The 19,063-nt window shown below is 36.9% G+C and overlaps 1 protein-coding gene across 1 annotated transcript; it reads right to left on the bottom strand.

Annotated features, from left to right (window-relative positions):
- Nucleotides 1-4,426: 4,426 nt before the first annotated feature.
- LOC149051560 (adhesion G protein-coupled receptor L4-like) lies at nt 4,427-13,637 on the bottom strand. The gene is made up of 19 exons (XM_089186750.1): nt 12,865-13,637; nt 10,797-11,014; nt 10,641-10,700; nt 10,178-10,376; nt 9,347-9,454; nt 9,017-9,104; nt 8,679-8,769; nt 8,563-8,612; nt 8,147-8,264; nt 7,952-8,055; nt 7,481-7,583; nt 7,222-7,372; nt 7,025-7,106; nt 6,803-6,869; nt 6,150-6,238; nt 5,857-5,977; nt 5,550-5,588; nt 5,342-5,440; nt 4,427-5,076 (listed from the first exon to the last, which is right to left on the bottom strand). Exons 1-19 carry the CDS (start codon nt 12,962-12,964, stop codon nt 5,014-5,016), a joined length of 1,950 nt encoding a protein of 649 aa, XP_089042876.1. The 5' UTR covers nt 12,965-13,637; the 3' UTR covers nt 4,427-5,013.
- Nucleotides 13,638-19,063: the final 5,426 nt, after the last annotated feature.

The following is a 19,063-nucleotide window of genomic DNA, read 5'->3' as shown; positions in this document are numbered from 1 at the left end:
GTCATGGTTACACTAGCCCTTTTACCCATGGATAAATAGTGTTTGCCCACGGGCAAGGACGTTTTGTGTGTAACCGCTTTCCCCAGACCGAAACTGCCTTAGGGTTATTTCCATGGATACATCAAAAAGAACAAAAGAACTTCCCATGACAGTTCCTGAACTGAAAAGTTCGGTTTATCTGCTCCCGGAGGTGGCTTGACCAATCATCAAGCAGAATGTAGCTAATACAGGAAATCGCCTGCAGTGTTTTGAGGTGACCTCCGATGCATTTGGCTAATTTCGCGCCCTCTTCGGTGTCTTCTCGCAAAAAACAGCTGGACTGTTATATTTATGAGGGACTGTCGTATAATAGGTAGGAAAACCACTGAAATTTAGCTTTATAGATCTCGATTCGTAACATCCATGTTGCTCTGTACTTTTCCTGCCAATTTTTTCAGGTCAGTGAACTCCTATCTTATTATATTTGATCCTGAGGTGGGGGGGGGGGGGGGAGTCTTTTACTGTGTAACCGCATCCTTAAGTGTAACAAGAAACCTGAGTTTAACCAAACCCAAGCCATTTACCCTCCTTAAGGCCCCAAACCCAAGGTGTGTGTAACCACGGCTAATCTGAATCTCTTCAAATTCAAGTTTTGGCAACAACATAAAGGTGTCATTTCATGAATCCGTAGAAGAATAAAAGTCACTGGGAAAAAAACCGTTAAATAGCCCGCTTAAAGGACCACGCAAACTTTACTCTAAAATTTTAAATTCCAATTATTGCGTATTTCTTTAGTACATCTGTATCATGTTCAAACAAGGACAATGTCAGTATCTAAGAAATTGCGCTCCTATTCTCCCCTAACCCAACATTAACCCTAACTTGTTATCAGTTGACTGTTGTTGGGTTTGGGGAGGGGTAGGTGGCAATTGTTCAGATACCAATATCGATCAATCAAACAAACAAAGGGACATACAGAAGGAAGTGGATTTGTTGTTTCAGGATCCATCCTGACGAGAACGACGAGCCAAGCAGTTTACGAAAATCACAACGGCAACGGGAACAACACGAAACAAAACGTTTCAACCTACGTTTTGAACCATAACCCGATGTAATCCCAACATGAAGTCTTTAAGTCTATGAATAATTATTATGATAATCAATCAGATATTTTCTTCTTTTGGTGGTGCATGAATGTTAAAAAAGGAATTACACTGCCTCACCTGTTCCTGGCATTTCCATCAACAAATGAAGGATGACTGTAGAGGAGAAAATGAGCTAATAAAGTGATTATTATCTCAAGAATAACATTTGAAACGATGAAAAAGTTTATTAGATCTCGAGTTAGACAAGTACTGATGCATTTTATTTGCTACATGCCCTTTAGCATCTACCCATGACCTTTATTACCTTCCCAAGGGAGCAGACGGAGAAATTTTAAAAAATGCAGCATCTCCGCAATTTACTAACCAGCTGTCAGATGTGGAAACATTTTTAAGGATACGGTAGACCTTCGCGAATGTCCTTCGAAAAACTTTTTTTAAACGGGCTATTCAGAGTGCAACCAAACTATATAACAATGAAAGGGATGTAAAATGCGCAATTAAAAAAAAAATGTCTCGTTTTAGCTCGCAACAATTCGAAACGGACGATGCTTTATGAAGCGAATTGATCAGGTATCAAGTCTGACCGCTCAAATAAAACTTCTGCTCGATTTCAATCTTGAGGGGTTGGTATCCAAAAATTAGTTAGGATTTTTCCATATTCTTGTGATCGGGTGTTACTAAACTATGAATCAGCAGACCGCGGAACCTCCACCATAGATTGTTTTTATAAAAGAAGAGCAATGAGATAAGCATAAAGTTTGCTTTCGGGTACAAAGAAGAATAATTTGAAAGAGAAGTATGTTTTAATTGTCCATGACTGAACAACAATTTGAAAGCTCTAACAGTTTGGGTACCTCGATATCTGCTATAAGGGGTTCCATTGCTCAATTTTAATACGTAAAAAATAATTAATTTTAAGGGTTACTTAATTATTTTTCTGTGAGTGCACTTCACTTTAACCCCTCAGCTTATTCAGAAAATCAGCTATCGAAATTCATGATTACTAATGGTGTTTAAATTTACGATAAGAAAGGAAAAAGTACACCAATTCGACCATTTTTTTCCAAATACCTGATCAAATGTTAAACTTTGCATCAGTCTAACCTAATGCCCTTTTAAATGGACCCTGATGGTTAAGTTCGATCTCTTGTCTAAGCACGTCCAACGTTCAGCAGCTATCTGAAGTGGAGACGTTTTTCCCTTTCCACATCTTGTCATAGTGGTATAAAACGAGAGCAACTAAGGTATTCCGTCCCTGTTATCCTAAATATGGCTGCCAAAGCTGTTGTGCAGACAGCCATAACGCAAACAACATGACCACAGCATGAATGTCTCGCCTGTACTTGTTGATTTTTAATTGCTTTGCGCTATATGGAATGTAAAAGGCTTAAGGTATCCAATTTATAAGAAATCCTTCTCTGATTATGAGCTAAGAGTTTAATGCGGGCATCTTTAGAATCTGATTTGTTTTGTTTTAATCAACAGTGCCAAATAATCGCCACCTGACATTTTTTTTTCGGTTTTGTTTTTCCAAATTTCACAGGATGTTCAAAAATCGATACAAATGTTTCGCAAATGGAAAGTCAAGATATAATTAGGTGGTACTTACCTAGCGCACAACTTTTAAAAAAAGTTTTGCTCTCTTTTTCGGATTTAGTTGTACTCATCACGGAATTTGATAGCTACCGCACAACAAACAGGAATAACTAGCGTCGTACTTACCCAGCACACAACATGTTAATAGAGTTTTGAAAATTTCGCCGGATTCAGTTCCATTCATCATCCACTTTATCATGGCCAAGATATGCAAAGGTTGCTGTTAAAAGGTATCGTTACACTAATATTTGATTCACCCCGCTTGAGAGTTGCGGATATACGGCATCCTTATAAAACTCTTTCGTACGAGTTAGAGTTTAATGCAAATTATGATCTCTGATAGCTTGTTCATGGCGTTTGTCTCCTTTTTTTTTCCCGTCATAGACGGACCAATAGACAAAGAGCAGCTCGCAACAGAAGTGGAGCATTGTTTTTCTTAATACAATCGAAAAACTTCACGGTATTAAATTACTTTTTATCATTCCAATTTTAGAAAGAAGTAGCTCAAAAATAGTCGATGTTAAGAATGGTTATTTCTTTATTAGTTCCGCTAAATGAAAATTGTCGTCAATCAACTTCTGTTTTATCAATCGGCAGCTAAAGCTCGCGTGCCATCTGTTTCGTACGTATAAATGGAAATGATTATTATTTATTCGTCTCGCCTATGACATGCTGCCGTTTCAGTTGGTGGGTGCAATTATTTCGCAGGCCTTCAACTTTGATGGATTAGCTCAATCATGTGTTAATAGCATGTATTACTATTTTTACAGCACGGCAAACTCCGAGTCAAAGGATTCCTTCTTGGTTTTCTTAGATCGTGAGTTCGATGTGAGTTTAGGTAAAGTTGATCGTTAATTGATCAGAAAACCAACGGAGGCTAACAGCCATAGTTTAGTGTTCAGCCTACAAAACAACTCTCCCATGCAAAAGCGTCATGCAGACCATCTCTTTTGTGTCCAGATGTTTGAATTCCAACATTGTAGAAGGAGCGGTGGGGTCAAAAGGCCTGATTGGGAGACTTTCCTTGGTTATAGTGATGTGCCCTGTGGGCCAGACATTGTGCTCTCAAGTATCTCTCTGTGCTCACGGAATAATTGATTATTTATTCTGGAATATCCAATAGTATTAGCTGCAATAAAGTTAGTCAATCGAAGCTTGAAACGTTTTTGACATATCTCATTTGGGCGGTGTAAAGAGAAATGTACTTGTACACTCAAGAATATTCCTTTTTTTATCACTTCTTCCGTCTAAATCGTACACTTCTTCATCCATGCTGATTTATAACTAGGTATGACGTAGTCTAGCCTGTTGTAAACTGAGTTTGCACATCAACATGTTCAACTCCTTCTTTCGCTGGTTGAAATTCCTCTTCAATGTTAGCCTCTCCGTTATAGTGATATTTGAAAGCCACGCCCTTGGAAATATTCCGCATTTCTATCGCTGAGCTTTTTGCCTTTAAATTGTCTACTCTGTGTAAAAGTTCCTTAATCGCTGTTTAATGAAATTTGCGCAAGAGATTATAGGTTTATGCCATTCCCGGCTTACGTCGCCCCTATTGAATTCCAAATTATTCGATGTATTTTCGATTCAAAATGGTACTCCTTATCTTAGCGATGCGGAAAAAAACTGGCAAATGTAACTAATCAAAAACAACCCAATCATAAGGGTTTTTCTGTCCTTTTTAAATTAGCTGTTTATTTATTCAACCATTTGCGTATTCATCCATTTGTTCATTAAGCAACAACTTTAATGTCAATTTTATTTTTTTAATTTATTTTTTGATTTAATAAACATATATTGAAGAAACATTTGTACAGAACGAAACTTACATTACATTACTCTACTTACATGACTCGACATCACTCTACTTATTACATTACTGTACTTACTGGATTAGTCACCGATGCTTATTTCTTACTTATACTAACAGTCACTTAGTAACAGTCACTTACAGCGTCATGTTACTCACATAACGTTACTAAACAGAACATGACTTACAATACATTACAATACTAAGAAAAAATCAGTCACTCCCGACAAGAACAACTACTACTGCTGCACGATTGAGCCCTTTTGTACAAAGTGTTCCAGATAATTCCGGAAGCTTACAACCACCATTTTAGTGGTGTTACACCATAGCTACGTAACCTAATAAAATTTTGCAGAAAAGTTCCTTTGTATGCATGTCAGCATGACTAAATATTCTAGAAATTTCTGGAAAATGATAGTTTCAGTGACTATTCATAGCTTATAGTTAAAAATAATAACATGTTTGATAAGAAGTTTGTAAACTAAGTAAGTGAAACAAAGCAGTCATCAGCATACGGAGCCATTAGGAATTTAAATTTATAGATTGGTCTATTTCGATGATTCTTGCCTGGAAATATACGATCGCCTAGAAAATAAACTTATTATCATAAAAATGATAGGTTTCAAAGACAACTAGTTGAATGCTCAAACAATAATGGAGAAACAGACCTCTTTTTACCTGCAGATCGTAACTCAGACCAATCGTAAGCGACTTATTGCTGTTAACTAAGTGATTGTTCTAAGTATTTGGTTGTTATTTCCGATTGGCTGAATCAAGTTATTTAACTTAAGTATAATTTCGATTCAAATTCAGCACATGACTGCAATTAAATTGCCCATACATTCCCAACCTCATTTGGATTGACCTGTAGGCTCTTCCTTGTGGAGTTGTCCTTTATAGAAGATGGAAAAACGATGTTCATCTTTCTTTTGAATCGCTCTCTGATCTGCAGATAGACGAGCAACACGAAATATGGTTCTTAGCACTCGAATATTTATTGAAACACTAAAACTTGATGATATAAAGTTAATAATCAGTTCAATGTTTTTTCTTATCTGAGTGTTTCGCATACAGTGTAGAGCGAAAATCAGGAAACCCTGCAGCATAAAAATGATTTCAAGATCAATAATTTTTACAATATGCAAACAAATTAGTCAAATATCTATTAAGATTTCCAAGAGGAAGGAAAATTGCACATCTTATAATTGAAAAAGAAGTCTGCCTTCTCTTGCATAGTTGACACCTTTTTGTTTTAAAAATTCCAAAGAAATGTAATCTGACCACACTAATGGTATCTCACTTGGTCAGAAAGTAAAATAAATAATAGAGATTAATGTCTTTTTACAGTTACCATCGAACACTGACCTTAGTAGAGTTAAGTATGGTGAAGATGTAAGCGAAAGCTTTATGTACAGGCGAGAGGAGACCGAATAGCCACGTGACACCCAGCTGGGGAATCATCACCGCGCATGTTTTGATGCCAAGACTAGGAGTTAGAAATAAACATTCTTTTACTTTCCTTTGACAATGAATTTTCATTGTTAGATATGCTGATGCCTTACTGATTAAGGAACGAGAAAGCTAGGCAAATATAGCCCCACAGGAGGGCATGGCAATGTCTTCCACTATTTTTTTTAGTTTTATGCTGTAATTCTCACCGTATTTGCTGAAAATGGTGGTCTGCCCCTGTTGGCTGCAACAAATTGGTCATCTCCCTTATTACTCGTAGGAGTATCAAAATGTTGAGCTAAAATACACAAAAAAAAAGTGATTATTTAGATATGGATGTCGAATAGCCAAAGTAGGGGAGGATTTTTGCCAAGGAAGTTACTAATTCGGTTACAAGCGTGGGATGAAGAGTAATTTGCAGGGAATAGAGCTCCAAACCGGGGGACCAAGGGGTACTACCGGGGGACTACTCTTCCTGCTCCTTTCGTATTTTTCATTGTTTTGTTTTTTTTTTTTTCATGAGTTATTTTTGCGTTGAAGGAAGGGGGAGAAGTTTTTTTTTTCATACTGTGTAGTAAAAGTTGGAGAATTATGAAGCTATCTTATGCCTGTGAGGACATTGTCTCCACAGGTTTTTCTCGCTATTGAAGACTATCATTAGGTTAAAATTGACCAGCATCCCCGCAAACAGCGGCTACGCCCAAAGCTTTTTATGAGTAAATAGGGAAAAGAAAATGATAAATATTGTCTTGGGTTATATCATAAATATTTAATTCGTTTTAAAGAGCAGAGGAAAAATTCTTTAGCAGCAACTAGTCCAGGGTACACAAATCAAAGTCACCAACACTAATCATTAACTCACAACTTCAATAAAAGCCACAAAGGCGACAAATATCCAGATCAGGTTGTTAGTCGAGGAAAGCCAGCAACTAAACTCGAGGAAGTGAAACACAAGAAAGAAACACAAATTGTCAGAAAATAAAATGATACCGATTTCAAACTATATCCAAAAACAAAACAAAGAATTAAATGCAACGAATTAAAAGGAGAAGAGCAAGAAGAAACCCTTGAGTTTTTTTCTAACTATTTATCACTCGTAAAGCTTTGTAACCCTTCTTTTCCAGCAGCGATGCCAAGTGAAATGGCCACCATGATCACTGGAAGACCTACCCAGAAAGAGAGGAAGGAAATCAAAACATTTTACTGCGTGACAACACCAGCTTTGGCGACCTGAAAGCATGGTTACAGTTAACAGTGCATGTTTTAAAATAATAAACTTACCCCATGAGATGACGTGATACACGTACATTTTGGTGTTAATGTTGTAAACTTTCACAAGGAAGAAGTAGAAATAAATTCCCTCGATCAGCATCCAACAGAAAGCGGCCATCAAGAAATACTGCATCAGAGCTGCTATTGTTACACAGGCAGCCTGTGGAAAGGACGAGTTTTCGTATAATTCTTATCGTGCTTCTTTCGATAAGTTATTTGCGGTGCAAAGACCAAATTCATTCTATGGATAGAAGGAGAGGCTACTGGCTTTGTTTCCTGTGGCGTTTATTCCAGCCAGGAAGATGATCTGTCCAGCTCCAAGGGACATAGAAACACTCGGTCGAATTTGAGAGAGAGGTTTACGAACATCTCTGGTAAAATAATATTAAAAAGGAGAAGAATGAATGAAACAAAAGCAGCAACACAGAGGAAAATATGGCAAAAAAAATTAACTAAATATTGACAGCGAAGGAGAGAAGAAAGTCAGTAAATAGCTCAAGAGAGGACAAAAAGGAAAATATTACGAAGAAAATGTCTAAAGCCTAAAAAATTCATAAAAATTGAAACCATCAGTTGTTCAAAAGATCGTGACGGGGCATGAAATGTAGCTTGAGTTTGTGAATTATCCGACATGACTGTTCTTGCTTGCATGGAGATTGGCATTGAGATCTCTTTTCTTACCAGCATAGTTGAGGGGAGTTAAGAACCTACCTCATTATTAATCGAGTACATTGCTTACGTGAGGCAGGAATAAAGTATTAATGTTAAAAGTATCCCGATTATGGAAAGGCTCAGTCCCACGTAGGTGGCAACTTTCAGAATTGTTTCGTCCTCCTTCGTGAGCTGTGTAAAGAAAAGAAAAATTAAAGGACAACACTGAGTTAGTTCATTGAGCCCATAAAACTATTAAGAAAGGCAAAAATAACTTTATTACCTTTGTGCTACCGTCGTAGTCCATTAAGACGGCAAAATGCGTCAAATGATTGCAACTGCAAACTGTTTCTTCTGAGTTACTTTTTGACGTAATTACATGACAACCTTCCTCTGAAAAGCTGTCACACAAGAAAAAAAAAAAAGTAAAGTTGAAAAAATCATTCATTGTTTGGGGAAGAGGTGATATCTGACAATTTTGCCCTAAGATTTTCTTCCAATGTAGTTATAGTTGCGAGAACATTTTAAGCAGACTTCCCCTCTCTAAAAACGACAACATGTTGGCTTCCAGGAAAGTGTTCATCTGCGCAAAAACATCTGACAAAGTTCATTTTTTCTCCTCCATACCTAATTTAATTTAAAAAGGAATAAACATATTGATAAAATTATAATAAATTATTATTGTTGTAATTTTTTCACCTTTTTCTGAGGCCACTCCAAAACATACAGCGCCTCTCTGCTGTTAAGACCTGAAAACAGATTTTATCTCGTCAGAATAAATCAAAACGACACATAGCAGCTAATTTTCATGTTACCTTTAGGTTTTTGAACTTTAGGATAACATTTTCTCGCAATTTCTCTGGCTTGGGGTCCATAGTTACGGCCATTATCCTGGAGTTGATATACCTATGAAGAAATTGTATTTGAAAATGGACCAGAACCACGGAAGCAATATTACATATTTTTGGTAGATTCAATTAGCCAATTTTTCATGAAGGTGGAATGGTCAGAGACAAGCAGGGAGTCTTCCAACCCCTAGTTAGGGTTTTTGGAAAGTGTGTCAGTTCAGTTTAGTTGAACTTAGATCTTATGTGTTTCCGTGTTATGTGTTTTTAGAGGTAAACGACATGGAGTAATATGAAAATAACGTCACCTTTGGTTGTCTGTTTCACTCCTTATGGCTTGATCTGTCAGAAGTAGGTCATGCAGATCCTTGTACACAAACGCAGCTACCATTGATCCTTTAAACGCCCCAAGAATCAACAAAAAATGTTTTTAAACAACAACGAAAAGAACAATAGTGAAATGTTTATCAGGCTCTGAGGTATGTGACATTTTAGGGAAGGCGAATGATTAAAGAAGTTAGACTATTTAACCTAAGGAAGCGCCTTTACATGAAGCTTTATTTCAATAAAGAAATTTCTATTGGAGAAACCAAGGTAATACTAAAAGTTGTAAAGTTACCACAATAGTTAATACGAACCATTTTCCTCAAAATTTGAAGAAGCGATATCGATTCTCGCTCGCCATTGTTGTTCCTCAAAGTCGAAGCCACTTGCATTCAAGTGATAGGCTTTTTGAATGACCAAAACTGTCGGAAAGAAAAAATGACAAATGAAAGCACATGCGTTTTGCGGTGTACACAAATATTTCATAATCTTATTGGATGGAAGTGTATTGTTTATTTCGTATTTGCCCTTCAACGACTATTCGACAAATTCAACCATTTTACAACGTTTTTTCAATGTAAAACTGATGAAAAAGTGCGTAGTACTGCACGGACTAAAATTGTGAAAACTCAATTCGTTCCTCGAACCGTTTCGTTACAGAACTATAGAGTTCATTAGGAAATTTTTACGAGTACGGTTAAAAATCTTGCATTTATGTGCATCGCAGACGATTGGCCAATTTTGAGCTCAGTGTACGGTATGAAGTAAGCGGAAAGTATTTCTAAGATTTGACAATTTTAGTTAGTAAAGTGTTACTCACCAATCTATTATTTAAGAAAAGTTTCAATAAACAGATCGAGAAGAACGGTTTCACAATTTGAAGGATTCCTATTCTCCCTTGTTGATTATTTAAGAGAACGTTCAATTTCCTTCTCCACCGCGAAAAATCAAAGTATCAAACATATTGAAAAAAAACAGATGAATCGATGACATCCAACGATAACATTTCTGATAAGTTGGGTTAATAGCTGAGTTCTTACATCATGCCATAGGAAATTAGACAACTCAGTGGGACAGTCAGCAAGTTAGTAAGTAACAGAGGAATAGACTTTGAAACTAAACAGGATTGAAGGCCGCAAACTCACCCATTTTGGGGGAAACAATCCTTTCTGAAAGCCTCATTCCTCTCAGGTGTCGGTTGCCGTAATTAAGAGCAAATTTCTCGATGGCCTCTGCCACCTCAAAGATGGATGTTTTCAGTGTTTTAATCTCTTCTAGGCCGGCCTTGTCTTTTGTGACGTTCTTAATTTTTAAGGTGAAATCTTCAAACATAGTAACAGCCTCCTACAATTACGTAAAATATTTCCAGGTCATTAAACAGGCAGTCTCATACTGTATATACAATTCATACTAAGGATCCAAATGGTGTCCAAGGTATTCATTGGCCAGAGAACTCTTTTGGGGGCCTGGATTATTTTTTAAGCTTCACAATTTTTACCTCACATGGCTTAATGGTGGTTTATCCTTAAAGGTCAGGTATTTACTTTTTTATCGTTTAAAAACATATACCAAAGTTAAAAAGCCTTTAAGTCATATAGATTTAGATACCTGTAGGGAAGTCCTTCTGGTAATATTTGTTCCGCCAAATTTTGATACATACTCCTTTGCCTAAAATTAAAAATGTTATCTCTCACGTTTGTAAACAGAAGAGATCTTGAAAAACGACATGCATAAAAACGGTAAATGACTATTTAGAGAACATACTAGCTGTTCAACTGGTGATGGCGATGGCGATTGAGACGGCGACGGCGACGGCGACGGCGACGGCGACGGCGATGGCGAGGGGAATGGCGATGACGAGGGCGATGGTCGTGGCGACGGCGACAGGGACGACGATGGCGATGCTGATGGTGATGGTGAGGCTGCAAGGTCTATTCTGGGTGATAGTAAAGGCGACGAAGTTACTGAAGATATTGAGGAATCTTTAAAGAAAAATGTTAATCAAGACCACATCATACAAAAAAATTACCTTACTATTACACTGCCAGGGCAAAACTGCGAGCGGAAAGGGGAGTAACAAAATGGCCGCTAATAACGTTCAAAACTCTTAAACGCACTCGATTTTTTATTAGTTATACGGAAAGCTCCTATTGTTTCTTTATCATTTTATTCGTCTTTGGCAGACGTCTTGTGTGATTATTGCTTAGATGGGGCTGTAGGATGTTTTTCGAAAACTACAAACCAAAATACTTGAGAATGAAACATATTCTGTAGACTTTTCCCTAATAGCTGAAAAAGCTGTTACACAATATTTCAATATCCTGTTCCGCGTTTTCTGACTTGAATAATATTCCACGTGTCGTTTCTTTGGAAACAACCTGCCTTTTATTACCTATTCGAAGCGCATTATCCAACACCACTGAAAAAATATCACATGGGACTAGATGCTACTGATAATGAATTCTCCACACAATTCTGGTTACTTGAAAAGTTATGCTCTTTTCCTGTTTCAAGACTGAAAGCGTTAAGAATCCAAAGTGTCCCATCTCATCTACGCATGCCTATGTATATCTTTTCGGTGCGCAGAACATCAATTATATTCCAACTCAGTATTATAACATAGCCAGTAAATTTGTCTAATCAAATTCAATTGCGCGAGCGTGCTTCATATTCCCATTGTGCGCGCTCATGACGTCAGCAAACAAATCCCTCGAGAAAAAATATTTTCCACTCAAGAAGCTAGAGTTGCTCTCGGCTACGCCTCGAGTAACTCTTACGCATCTTTCGTGCTCTCCAAACTTCTCGCGTGCTACATTGAAGAAATGTAAAATGCTTTCCGTGTTTACATAGCCTGATGTAAACACGCGGGAGGTTGGGAGACTATGTAAACACGGAAACCATTTTACATTTCTTCGGCATTTCTTTTATAAAATATCTAATGAAAGAGGAACGAAAACCGTGTTTACATACGCTCATGTAAAATGGTTTTATGGCCAATCAGAGCGCGCGCACTATTTGAATTATTTTATAAATCTCGATGAACGCACGCTGATGTATGAACCAATTTTTAATTGACTATTTTTTAGACAAGAAAGTGTATCTACGCCCTCTGAGGATATATGAGAACTGAGGTAATCCTTACTAACCTCGTTACAGAGTAGTGGTTGCTAAGTCGATCGAAATGTCCGCCATATTCGGATTAGATGCACGATGGTCAGTTTATTATGTTCACTGCACATTTTGCATTGCATTGAAATTAGCCCCTACAACTTTACAGTTCAAACGATCAGATATTAAAATAGAATCCAGTAAACTTAAAATTGATTCCCTTATGCGAAGAACAAATAAGTCTGGAAGTCTGTTGTATTTGTTTTAGAAAACGATAATTGGCATGGTTCTTAACCGACATGAGTCATAAACTCTTCACAAAAAGATAACGCTCCTCACATCATCACGCGCTATCATCTAACAAAGCAATTGAACTGATAATTCTTTGCAATTGGTATTCACCATCAGTTTCATAACTGCTGTTATTCGTAAAAGTGATTGTAACAGAACCATCTGTAACTTTCCCCTGTTCACAAGGTTAAAGTTAGACATGCATATCGTGAAAACGTTCACTGAGATTGTTTCAAACATATTTTAATTTACGCAAAGGTAAGTGTAAACTTGATTTTGACTGTGTGAGGGTTTTTATAATTTCTCTCGAGAATACCACGAACGTTAGCAAATAATGTTTTATATCGCCCTTAAGCGCTTCTAGTGCCTTTGAGTTTACTCAAATAACATAAAAAATAAAAACAACAACAACAACAACAACATATCAACTCACCCTTGGGGATCTCACAAATATAAGCGTGCTCTTTTTTCCAACTTTCATTATTATAAGTTCCAAACACGCCCCGTTCGCCATTACGGAACCTCTTGTACATGAAAGCCGCGTCTTGTTCACCACTTGGCTCCCCTTGTCCCCATTTGGAAATAGTCAGCGGTCTTCCACTCACCCAGGTCCAATTCCTGGCCCTTTTTTTTAAACCAGTTCTCCATTTATTTTCATAGTTCGTAGTATTTCGCCTTTGAATTTCCTCATTAATTAAACTCCATTCTTCTTGGGTTTCAAAGGAAACTAGGTCCCCTCCTAGACTTAAGCAAGTGTGTCTGCCCAGTACCAGGACTCTCCATCCACCGAAATTATGTACCAAGAGTTTTTAAAAGTTAAATTTGGGCATTCTACATGATGATGAAGATGAAAACAAAAATACCAATTATCCTAATGATGATACACAAAGTGATGATTATAATAGCATTGATAACATGAAAAGATTATAACCACAATCACAACAAAGGAAAAAATGAATGAGACAGAAAATGGGACTCATTCCCCAATTAATTCCTTTTTTTCTATTTTTACATCATATGTATTTGTTTGATCAGTGTCAATCAATACTATACATCTTTCTTCACTATGGTGTCCGCCACCCTGGCCTGCTTTTGTAGATTAGTTAACTTCACATCAGCTAAGATTATGATTATAAGGTTATTTGTGAATTCATGTAATTTTGGTAGTCGAGCTTTTGAATATTAATTAGTTCCTCGTTGAGCTGACACCTCTCCCACTCCGCCCCCTACTCTTCCTCCTCTATCTAATCAGACTTAAAAAACCTAAAATTAAATGTGAATGCAGGTTCCCATAAATGTGCAACTGGAGATACGCATTTAACCGTATACAGTTGTTACGGGCAAAGAGCAAAACTTTAAAGTGCACGCGACAATCTCAAAAGATTATCTGGGGAACGATAATCAATAGGGACATGAAAATTAAGGATAAATTAATTACGGTTAGAGCAGTTTAGAATTTAAAGTCAGTCTTGCAATTAAAATAGGTTGTTCAAACCCTTGATGCCTCCTCCTTAAAGTGACATTTCCTAGATTTGCCTGAATTCCTGAGGTCAAGTCTAACCATGACTTAAAAGCTACCAGCAATACCTTTCAGGTTATCGCTTACAATTCTGACACGCTTTTTCCGACAACCTTTCTCAAAAGAACTGCATTTATTATTTGTTTTTCTCAGAGGGCACGGTAACGGATCCTGGAATCTTATTGGTAATTCGGTGCGGGTTTTCCTATCTCTGCCCACGGGCACGGTATCGCGATTTGCCGGCTGGACAGTATATTTAAGCAAATCGTTGTGGAGCAAATCAAGCCGATTGACAACATTAATTCTTTGTTTCTATCTCTTAGATCACTTTGTTTGCCTGTAAAAAGAATTGGCTTTGGGATGAATATTGGTAGCAAATATGTCATTAGATGAGTTAACGCGCGGCCTAAAAGCCGCTTGTAATTAACCTAAACCTTACTAGAAGTAACCCAGAAAGCTAAAACGTGAGGTATTTCTTTGCTATTGAATTCATTAATGGTAATTTTATTCATTATGTATCTGAATTCTCTCAAATAATTTGTTCCTCGGAGAACAGTGAGCGAGGTCTTCTATACTTCAAATACGCTTTCGGTAAGTCTTTGTAAGTCCGTTCAAACTGGACATTGGTACCGGAAATTTTGCAACAGTAAACGAAAGAATTCAACGAGAAAAAGCTACTTTAAAATTCCCCTTTTCATGAAAGACCAGTTCCACAAGAAAACTCCCACAAATTCAAAACATAGATTTAAATTTCCTTAAAGTTACTTTCCAGTTCAGCTTATTTGCCAAACCAGCGCCGTTGTGGTTGTTGATTCGTTTGAAAGGGTGCATGCGCTTTTTTCTTCCGCGCTCTCTAATTGATAGGTGTCAAATTGTGACAGATACTTGTTAAAAAATGTTTCAAAGTTTGTTTGGAGGCCTCTTAAATTACCTTTTTCGTTACCCAAATAAAAATATTTCGGTGAGGCCTCTTTTTAATTTACATTACCTCAATCTGTTTCAACCACCATTTATACTCGCTCAAAATTTGTTCAGTTCAAGGAAGGTCTTGCCGCACTTACGGCCCTAACTCATTAGGACTCTTAAGGAAAACATTTCGTTAATTTCAAGGAAAAGAAAAATGTTATTCACCAGCCTAGGTCGGTCCGTATTGGGAAAAACTGTGCCATTTATCTGAACTACCGGTGCTCAATACAGACCTTCCAGCCGGTGAATAACATATTGATCACTGACTTGTACAAGAAACACACACCCGGACACACAAGAATAAAAGGACTTCGATGTGTTATGTTCAAAACAACAAGCATACACCGAAAATTTCACGGGCAGCGTTTTCAACTACTTATGCGCGCCTAAAAGTTCATTCATCGCTCACACGTACAAGTTAGGTGGGCTGAGTATATTCTGTGAACAATGTTTTTTTTACTTTTAAGAAGCAAGAGCAATTTTCATGACACACGTGCAAGACTGCTAATATTTCAGCACATTATATGCTTTATGGTTGGAATGTGATCTTACCTCCGGGCATCTCGCAAATGTAGGCATCTCCTTTATCGTTCCGAGGGATACCATTAAAGAGGCTTCCATTCATTGATATTTCCGCCCTTTCATCGTACACATTTGGTTCAGAATCTCGCCATTTCGAAACATTCAGCTGTTCTCCACTCTTCCATATCCAAACCCCATCTTTCTTCTCCAAACCAATGAGCCACGCATCAAAAGTCGAAGTATTCCAACTACCACGCTTCTGAATCTCATGATTGATAAACTGCCATTCTTCCTCAGTCTCGATGGAGACTAAATAACCTCCCAAGATGGAGCAGACTTCATTGTTATGAAACCTGTAAATTTTGCCTTTCGAAAATATGTAAGAGGAGTTTTTGAAACAGGTTGGTTGGCACTCTATAAGAAGAAAATAAATCAATAAATAAATAAACGTAAAAATGTATACTGAAGATAACAACAGTGAAAGCGATAATGATAAAAACGAGAAGGTCTTTTTTATATTATTAATTTTAATAACAAACGATGGGCATCAAAACCCTCTACATCAATGAAGCAAATATTAGAATAAGGCTAGGTTTTAAAAGTGGATCTTGGAGAGATCAGGGTAATAGCACCGTTATTCTTTGACTTTTTGTTTTGCTTTCCAACTCACGTTTTGAATCGCAATCCAATGTAATTTTAACAGGAAGTCTATAACTAATTAATATGATACTTAGTCAGGTATTATCTTTTTTTCCCGTCCATTTTAAGGAACATAAATATTAAATTGGAATGAAGCTGCCTCACCTGTCCCTGGCAATTTCATCAACAAACGAAGGATGTCTGTAGAAGAGAGAATGGACAAATAAATTGATTGTTATCTCAAGAGTAACATTTGAAACAATGAAAAAGTTTATTCGATTTCGAGTAAAACGAGAACTAATTCATTTTATTTGCTACATGCCCTTTAACATCTATTCATGAATTTTATTACCTTCCCAGAGAGCTGACGGAGAAATTATAAAAAAAATGCAGCACCTCCGCAATTCACCAACTAGCTCAACAAAACTTGTCACATGTGGAAACATTTTTAAGGATACTATAGACCCTTAAGAATGTCCTTCGGAAAATTTTTTTAAACGGGTTATTCGGAGCGCAACCGAACTATAAATGAATGAAAAGAATGTAAAATGTGCTATCCAGAGAAAAAATGTTTCGTTTGAGCTCGCATTTTAAGCGAATGAATTGGGTATCAAATCTGAGCGCTCAAATAAAACTTCTGCACAATTTGAATCTTGAGGGGTTGGTCTCCAAAATGTTGTGAGGATTTTTCCATATTCTTGGGAGTTACAAAACTACGGATCAGCAGGCCGCGGAACCTGCGGAACCTCCAGAGCCCATATATTTTTTTTTAAAGAAGAGCAATGGGTTGAGTATAAAGTTTGCTTTCGGGCATAAAGAAGAATGATTTAGAAGAGAAATATGTTTTAATTAACCATAACGTTCAACTTGGCGAGCAGTAAGCAGTCATCTACTCTGAGTGTTACTAACAGAACAATAATTTGAAAGCTCTAAAAATTTGGGTACCGCGATATCTGATTAACGCCTCATCCGAGCGCTCTAAGGAAACCTACTTTGCACTATATGGAATCTAAAAGGCTTCAGGAATCCAATTTATAAGAGATCCATTTCTGATTAAGAACTGAAAGTTTAATGCGGAAATCTTTAAAGTCTGTTTTGTTTTGTTTTAATTAACAGTGCCAAATATCCGCCACCTGACATTTTTTCTCTGTTTGGTTTGGCTGAATTTCACAGGACGTTCCAAAATGGATATAAATGTGTCACAAATGGAAAGTCAAGATATAATTAAGGTGGTACTAACCAAGCGTACAACTTATACGAATGTGTCATTACGGGTGATTATTATTCAATTATTTTTCATTGTAAGGAAAGAGAAAAATATCGAGAAACTAATAATAACGATAATGATGATAATTAGCTTTAATAATTAGACAACAACTAGAGAGGACATGTTAAGAGTTTGGTATGTTTAGTTATTAGAGTTCCGTAAGGTAAATATCGAAATAAATATTTTACAAATAAAAGTCAATTTTGACGGTTTCATAGCTACCGCAGAACAAACAGGAATAACTAGGGTCGTACTCACCCAGCATACAACATATCACCGATGTTTTGAACATTTTGCAGGATTCACTTATATTTGATTCACACCGCGTGAGAGTTGCGGATTTGCGGCATCCTCACAAAAAGCCTTTCGTACGAGTTAGACTTTAATGCAAATCATGATCTCTGAACACATGTTCATGGCATTTTTTTCTGTCATAGACGGACCAATGGACAAAAAGCCACTTGCACCTGGTGTGGAGCATTGTTTTTCTAACACCATCGGAAAACTTCACGGCATTAAAATACTTTTCGTAGTTGAAGTGTTGTGGAAGAAGCAGCTAAAAAATATTTGATGGTAAGAACAGTAATTGTTTTATGAGCTCTGTTATATGAAAGTTGTCTTAACAAAATTCTGTTTTATCAACGGGCAGCTTAAGCTAGTATGCCATCTGTTCGTTATGCATAAATGAGAATTATTGTTATTTATTCATATCGCCTGTGACATGCTAATTACTTCGTATGCCTTTAAAACAACTGTGGCTAACGGCCAAAGTTTAGTGTTCAGCCTACAAAATAACTCTCCTCTTCAAAAGCGTCATGCAGACCATCACTTTTGTGTCCAAATGTTTGAATTCCAACAATTTAGAACGAGCGGTGAGTCAAAAGCTCTTAGTGCGAGACGTTCTTGGGCCATAGTGATGTGCTCTGTGGGCGAGACATTCTACTCTCCCAGTATCTCTCCACGCTCATGGAATAATTTATTATTTATTCTGGAATATTCGCTCGTCTTAGCTGCGATATATTAGGTCAATCGAAGCTTGAAGCGTTTTGACCTATCGCATTTGAGCAGTGGAGAGAGGAAAGTGCTTGTTTACTTCAGAATAATTCTTATTTTAACTTCTTCCGTCTTAATCGCACGCTTCGTCATCCATGTTTATTTATAAATGGTATGACGTAAATTAGATTATTATAAACTGTTAAGCACATCTACATAATGGACTCCTTCTCTCTCTCATTGAAATTCCTCTGCAATGCTAAGTTTCACTGTAATGATATTTGAAAACCAGGCCCATCGAAATATTCTGCATTTCTATCGCTAAGCTTTTTCCTTTAAATTATATACCCTGTGTAAAAGTTCTTTAATCGTTGTTTAATAATGTGTGCCGAATAGTTTATAATCTCTTGGTTTATGCCATTTAAGGCTAACATTGCGCCAATTCAATTCCAAATTAATCGATGTGTTTTCGATTTAAAACGACACTCCTTATTTTAGGAATGCGAAAAAAAATGGCTACATGTAACTGATCCAAAAAAAGATCCAGTCATAAGGGGCTTTTTCCTGTTCTTTCTAAAGAAGTTGTTTACTTATTCAAACATTTACGTATCGATCCATTCATTTATTAAGCAACAGCTTTGAATGTCAGCGTTAGCTGCTAGGACTATTAGTATTATTTTTAACAGTACAATTTAAAAGACAAAAAGAGCATCATTTATCAACAGA

This window comes from Pocillopora damicornis, chromosome 1 (genome assembly GCF_964200805.1).
Source record: "Pocillopora damicornis chromosome 1, jaPocDami1.2, whole genome shotgun sequence".
NCBI classification, from domain to species: domain Eukaryota; kingdom Metazoa; phylum Cnidaria; class Anthozoa; order Scleractinia; family Pocilloporidae; genus Pocillopora; species Pocillopora damicornis.
The sequence above is the reverse complement of the archived record's forward strand: the minus strand, read 5'-3'. Positions and strand labels throughout refer to the sequence as shown.

What these genes read in the sequence shown, in the direction of transcription:
- LOC149051560 (XM_089186750.1), bottom strand. Translation starts at nt 12,964, where the DNA reads ATGTACAAGAGGTTCCGTAATGGCGAACGGGGCGTGTTTGGAACTTAT. An exon ending in CATCACCAGTTGAACAGCTA is followed by an intron (nt 10,701 to 10,796) that starts GTATGTTCTCTA and finishes TTTTAATTTTAG; the next exon opens with GCAAAGGAGTATGTATCAAA. An exon ending in AGTGAAACAGACAACCAAAG is followed by an intron (nt 8,770 to 9,016) that starts GTGACGTTATTT and finishes ATTTCTTCATAG; the next exon opens with GTATATCAACTCCAGGATAA.